The sequence below is a fragment of the Gavialis gangeticus genome, unplaced genomic scaffold, assembly GCF_001723915.1.
Source record: "Gavialis gangeticus isolate Ggan-Ray unplaced genomic scaffold, GavGan_comp1, whole genome shotgun sequence".
In the NCBI taxonomy this organism is placed as follows: Eukaryota; Metazoa; Chordata; order Crocodylia; family Gavialidae; genus Gavialis; species Gavialis gangeticus.
In genome coordinates this window covers 127,016,920-127,023,512 of record NW_017729025.1, presented here as the reverse complement: position 1 = coordinate 127,023,512, position 6,593 = coordinate 127,016,920, and the positions used below count along the sequence as shown (strand labels likewise).

The following is a 6,593-nucleotide window of genomic DNA, read 5'->3' as shown; positions in this document are numbered from 1 at the left end:
GGAGAGAGGCTGCAAATAGATTTAGACAGACTACAAAAGTGGGCAGATGAGAATAGGATGGGGTTCAACGTAGACAAATGCAGAGTGCTGCACCTTGGGAGAAGGAATCCACAGCATACATACAGGCTGGGGAGTTCCCCTCTTGAAAGCACAGAGCCGGAAAGGGATCTTGGAGTCATTACTGACTCCAAGATGAACATGAGCTGCCAATGCCAGGCCACAGCTGGCAAGGCCAGCCATACCTTGCCATGCATCCAAAAGTGCATCTTAAGCCAGTCCAGAAAGGTGATACTCCCCTTCTTTGCGACTCTGGCAGACCGTAGTTGGAGTACTGCATCCAGTACTAGGCACCGCACTTCAAGAGGGATGTGGCCAGCCTGGAGAGGGTTCAGAGGAGGGCCACCCGCTTGGTGAGAGGGCAGCAGAATAGGCCCTATGAGGAGAGACTGAGGGACCTGAACCTGTTCAGCCTCGGCAAGAGAAGGCTGAGGGGGGACCTGGTGGCTGCCTACAGACTCATCAGGGGAGATCAACAGCAAATAGGTAGAGCCCTTTTCTCCCCAGCACAACCTGGGGTGATGAGGAACAGTGGTAATGAGCTGATGGAGAATAGGGTTAGGTTAGAGATCAGAAGGCAATTTTTTTTAGTTAGGGTGGCCAAAATCTGGAACCAACTTCCCAGGGAAGTGGTCCTCACCCCTACCTTGGGCAAATTCAAGAGGAGGTTGGATGATCACCTGTCTGGGGTCTTGTGAACCCAGCATTCATTCCTGCCTGTGGCAGGGGGTGAGGCTAGATGATCTGATCAGGTCCCTCCTGACCCTAGCTACTATGAAACTACACTGCATGCCAAATACCCAAAAGGAATCTAAACTGCTAAACTTCCAAAGTGTCCCATCACAACTCAACATGCCAAAATGAAACTGCAGTTACATAAAACAGACAAAAATTTCCAATTAAATTTTGTTCCAAAGGTTTAGTTTCTAACTGGATGAATAAACCAATGGGTACATAATAGTACAAACCTTAAAGCAGAGCTTTCCAAAATAGATCTTATTTTAAAAAACCTCCCGTTATTTTAAACATAACTTAAATTCAAGATATTTACTTGAATCTACACTGTTGTTGTGCCCCCCACCCCGGGTGGAAAATCCCCTCATCTTCGATTCATATAAAAGGCTATCATAGCTCTGACTCTGGCCTAGTCAGACCAGGAACAGCTGCCTGCCCCACCTCCACTTGCCCTCTGCAGCTTCTGCTCCCCACCCCCAACCCCATCATTACTGTCAGGTGCAGCTAAGCTCCAGCTCAGGCTGGATTTACTTCCAGGCATGGAAACTCCACTGTTGCCTCACGAATCAGTATCACCACCACTGCTGCAGTGCCTGGCAAGTGCTGTGCTTCCATGTGCTGTGCTCCAAAGAGGGAAGAGAGTCCAAGCAGTGTCTGAGAGTAAAGGGGGAGGTAGGGAAAAGAGAGAGATTGTGGGGAGTGGAAGGAAGGGACAGAGGCTACTGGGGGTGGGAGTGGGGGGAGGATTCCAGTGTTAGGGGGAGAAGGAAGGATGCAGGAGAGAGAAGGGGGGGCAGTGGGTAAGGGGGCATCTGACCCCCTCCCCCCACCACCCCCCGGTCACTGCTTTCCCTGCTATAAAAATTTCCCATATATAGAATCCGATTATTGGGGTGTCATCTTAAATTCAGGGTCGACTTAGATGACAGTAAATATGGTAAATGTTAGGATTCACTTAGGCTCCAATCCTGCTAGCAACAGCATGAAAGTGAATGATGTTACACATGGAGCTTCTGAGGTGACTAATGTATAAGATTCAGGGGCTTCTTTTAATAAATTCAGATAGGTTTAAATATATCTCTGCAAAAAATTCTTCAAGACAAACAGGACAGGTGTAAGCATACAAAAAACAAGAATTACGTCCCATAAAACTGCACTCTGCATAGAATTTTAGATACATTTTCCTTGCACAGAAGGACTTTTGAAAAAATGCATTTGCAAGAGAACTTTATTCAATAGATGCACGGTTCATCAGGTACAAGGTGGCCTACAAATTCATAGGCTTGTTCTGTTTGGCAAGTTTGTGTCAAAACACTAACCAATGAAAATATTTATGAACCACTTAAAATTTCCTTATTTATTTTATATTAGGGTTTTTTTCATTTAAAGGTAAAAATTACAGACGAAAAAATTATTACGTGCACATTTACTCAATATTAACAACCAGATAGTAAACTTCATCAGGTTCACAGGAATGTGGATAAAAAGCTTACAAAGTTAATAACATCCCTACGCTGCTGTCAATTCCTATTCAAAATTAAAGAGAAATGAAAAACAAACAAACAAACAAACAATCTGGACATTTCAAAGACCATAAATATTAACCTTGAAAATTCAAATTGACTGGTCACATACTTTCAAAGAGAAAAAAAATTGTGAGAAAAATTTTAGAAAGCAACCCTCGCTCTGAAGTCATTACAAGTACCTGTCCCAATCCCACCACATTACATTTCAGCAGACCCTGAAACCAACAGGAATCAAGGGTGCCTGAAATTTAGCAAGCATAGGTATGTGCAGACACACTCAAGAAAATATACTGGAAGACCATACAATCTTTTGTACAGGAATCTCATAATAAATCACTCTAAATGCAATCATCTTTCCATCTAGCTGCTCAAAAGCTAATTCAGTTTATCAAAATAAAAAAGGGAAACGTAGATATTCTGCATTTCACACTCTATCAATTATACACAAGTTGTTAAAAAAAAGACTAAAACAAAAAGTAAAAGAGTAGACTGTTCAAAAGGAAAACATAACCAGACATTCAAATTGGAAATATTTTCAAAGAATGACATTCAGTTAACATTCAAAATATATTTGTAGAAGGAAACTCAATTTCAGGTGAAAAAATAAAGCTATTGTCAGAGCAATAATTACTCTTAAAGCAGACAGGCTTACATTTAAAATGGTGAACTACTTTATTTTTGTTTCAAATTATTTTTTTATGAAGCAAATTTTTAGCATTTGTTGAAAACCAGCAAAAACAAAATGTAAATAAAAATCAAATACCTACCTATAATACCGAGACTGTAAATAGGTTGAACAAACAGTCTTTGATACATGGCTGGCAGACCCAAAATCTATTACTTTAACCCTGTATGGCTGCCGGACAGGATCCACCAACATAATGTTCTCCGGTTTGAGGTCAGCATGAATTAAACCAAGACTTTTTAGTTTTTTCAGTGCAGTGGCTACCTGTTGCAGTATAGGCCGTATTACTTTCAGTTGGAGAGGGCTGAATTTGTTTTGTTTCAAAAAGTCATATAAATTCTGTTCCAACATTTCAAAAACCAGACAAGTATGGTTACGATGCTGAAAACATTCATAAGCTTTCACAAAATTAAATTCATCTGCATTTTCAGTACTCAGTCTTGCTAATATGCTCACTTCTATTTGCCCTTGGCGTGCATAAGAAGGATGATTCTTCAGTATTTTGATTGCCACAATTTCATTTGTCCCTCTTTTCCAACACTTTACTACTTGTCCGAAGGTTCCTCGCCCAAGGAAGTCAAGGACCTCATAAGTGTTTTTCACTGAGCACAACACCTCATGCTGTACTAACTGATAATCTCCATCTCCACTGGTACCACTCTGTTTTGAAGTTGCAGTAGTTGTCACAACTGTCACTGGGTTTCCCACACTGGTTTGCAACATTGCAGGCAATATGGACAGCTCGTCAACAATCTGCATCGCGCTTTGATTATCCAACTCTTCACTCTTACGCTTCAATCCACATCGCTGGGGTCCGTCCTGTAAATCTAACCCGCTTCCCTGTGTCCCGGCCTGAGGTGCCTCCACTTGAGGTTGCTGCGCCCGCGCTGCTAATACCTTTGTAGCACCTGCAGTATTTTTTAAAGCAACAGCACTTGACTGCAACAAAAAGTTCTGTCCTCGAGGTCTGTCAAATGGGTTCTGAGTCTGAAAGTAAGTACTAACTCTATTGGGAGTCTGAGTAATTCCAAAGTTTTTACCATTCACATAGATCCGTGGGTAGGTTCTTTCGTGGTACACACAACTGCTTGGCTCTACTTTGAGTTTCTTCACACTACAGAAGGCACTTGACTGGGTTTGATAAACATATGGTGGGTAAACCAAGACTTGTGAGGCCATACCTGAAGAAGAAAAGGAAAAAAGAGAATATCAGTAAGAGATCCATACTCAGGTTCACTGCAATTTTTCCCAGAAGAAAATGAGCATAAAGTGACCCCACTTTAATTGGCTGTTAAACAGTTTGTTACTTAATTTTACGTTAATTCACCAAACCTCCTTTTCCTTTCAATACCCATATTTCATACTACAGAGACTGTAGTAGCTGAGAACTGTATCTACTTTGTGTTTCAAATGATCTGTAGCGGGTAAAACTGGGGTGGTTTATAGAAACTCTTGTCAGTGAGCGACTTTTTAAGGTGGTAATAACTAACTTTGTGCTCCACAAACTAAACTTTCATTTAAGTGGTGCAACCCTTATAATTGCAAAGATAACCTTCAAATTATGAGAGGAAAACTTGTGACCTCAACCTGGATCTATGAACAGCTTGCAATAATAGCTGCCAGAGTTGTCAGTTAATTCATCCAAGGCAGGGGTCAGCAACCTTTTAGGAACAGCAGGCCAAAATAACACAGCTGAATCCACATACAGGCCACTGCTGCCACTTCCCCTGCCAAATTACTGCCACCATGCCTGCAAACTGACTGCTGCTTTCCCCATCACCATACCCGCAAGCCACTGCTTCCCCTGCTGCCAAATGCTGTTGATTATCCATTTAGATTTACCATGAAAATCTAATAGTATAAATCAAAAAGTACTTTATTAGCCAACAAAAGAGGAATTCCATGGCAGATAGCTTTACAAAGAGACAAAGATGTAAGAGACCTAATCTCATTATACACTGCATCAAGTTAAAATCTCTTCTGTTCTCAAGGCCCTAAAAAACTTCACTTGTTTACATTTACTTTTCTCCCTTTACATTCCTCAATCCTATCCTTCTCTCTGCCAATTATGTCAGCATTAATGACTCATTCACCCATTTTGTCTATAATAAATTCCTTGTCTTTCTTTTAAAATGCACCAGCCCATATGTATGGAATATTTTCCTAAATACAAACGGCATCAAGCAACCTGATTTTTTCTTCCGTTTCTATCTCAACTCATTTTAATACCTATAAGCATAGTCAGCCATAACAATTAAAACAAAAAATCCTAGTCATTCCCTCCTTTGGGTTTTCTAGTGCATCTCATGTACTCCAGATGTGCTATGGTTAAAACTATTCAGGACATGAACTGTCCATACCAGTGGCACTGGCAGCCTCTAAAGGTGGCGCACAGCAGACTGGAGAAAGAGCAGGGAACAAAGTAGCAGATCAGGCAGGCAGCAGAAAGCAGCGCAGCAGCCTGGGCGCGGGAAGGGGATTGGTGTGGCAGTTGGGGAGTGTACAGATTTACCTTGTACCTGCCAAAAAGGTTGGTCCCACAGGTCTGTATCATCTTGTACCAAACATTAATGGTGATCAAGGATTCCAGGCACTCTTATAGTACAATAAAGAAACAAATTTTGGCCTGATACATTCTAATACAGGTAGAAACAAGTATTATATTTTGATCATTAAATTTTGAACATCAAAACAAATTCTGAACTGATGGCCTTTAATGTTTAGAGGCTGACTCAGTTTCTACTATTAATTTTTTTTTTTTTTGCCTGCCAGGACTAATCCTGCAAAACTCAATGCACTTCCCCCAAATAATACTAAAGGGTTCAGTGAACATTTTTTTTAAAGCTAAAACCTCAACATAAACTGTATTTACCTTGTACTCACACTGACAGAACATGATGAACTGAACTAAATAAATCCTGCAATAAAATGAAGAATAAAGATGTTCTTTTTTTTTTTTTTTTTAGGGATATGATGAACTTGTTATCAAGACAAGCACTTATTTCCGTACCCGCATTCCATAACCATACATCAACTTAGAGTTTAACAGACCAACATGTGCAACATCAGACTGATTCAAAATTAAATTATGAAGAGATAGGGGAAATTACACAAATTTCTGACAATACAATAATGTCTTGACCCCATGAAATGAAAGGTGAAAGGTCAAATTACCACAGATTTAGGATATTTTCGGTCTAGAGCCTTATCCTCTGTAGTATTTTACTAAAAAATAGTTTGTGCAAAAACTGCATGCCTATGAAATTTGCAAATGAAACAAAGATGAGAGAGACTTTCAACAGGGAGGAGGATCAGATCAATATGCAAGAAAAAGCAGGAAATAAGTGAAAGAAAATGGTATGAAATTTAGCAATGCAAAGTACAGTCATACACTCAATAAATACTGTAGTTACTTGAATTCAAGACGAGGTTTTCTCCCACATCAACATGGGGAAAAAGACTTATCTTGGGTTTAAGTACAAGGTGGCTACTGTGGCTCTGACTCTGGCCCTGAGCCCAGGTCATGGCCAGTCAGAGTTGCACCAGCAGCCTGCACGCCCCTCCCCCCCCCCCCTTCCCTCCCCCCCTGG

The 6,593-nt window shown here is 40.8% G+C and overlaps 1 protein-coding gene across 2 annotated transcripts in view; it reads right to left on the bottom strand.

Annotated features, from left to right (window-relative positions):
* The window catches only part of HIPK3 (homeodomain interacting protein kinase 3), a 136,388-nt gene that overhangs the window by 108,402 nt on the left and 21,393 nt on the right, over positions 1 to 6,593 (bottom strand). For both annotated transcript variants that reach the window (XM_019519531.1, XM_019519532.1), the window contains exon 2: positions 3,086 to 4,184. In XM_019519531.1, coding sequence (XP_019375076.1) covers positions 3,086 to 4,182 — 1,097 coding nt within the window. In that variant the 5' untranslated portion in view covers positions 4,183 to 4,184. The remainder of the gene's footprint in view (positions 1 to 3,085; positions 4,185 to 6,593) is intronic.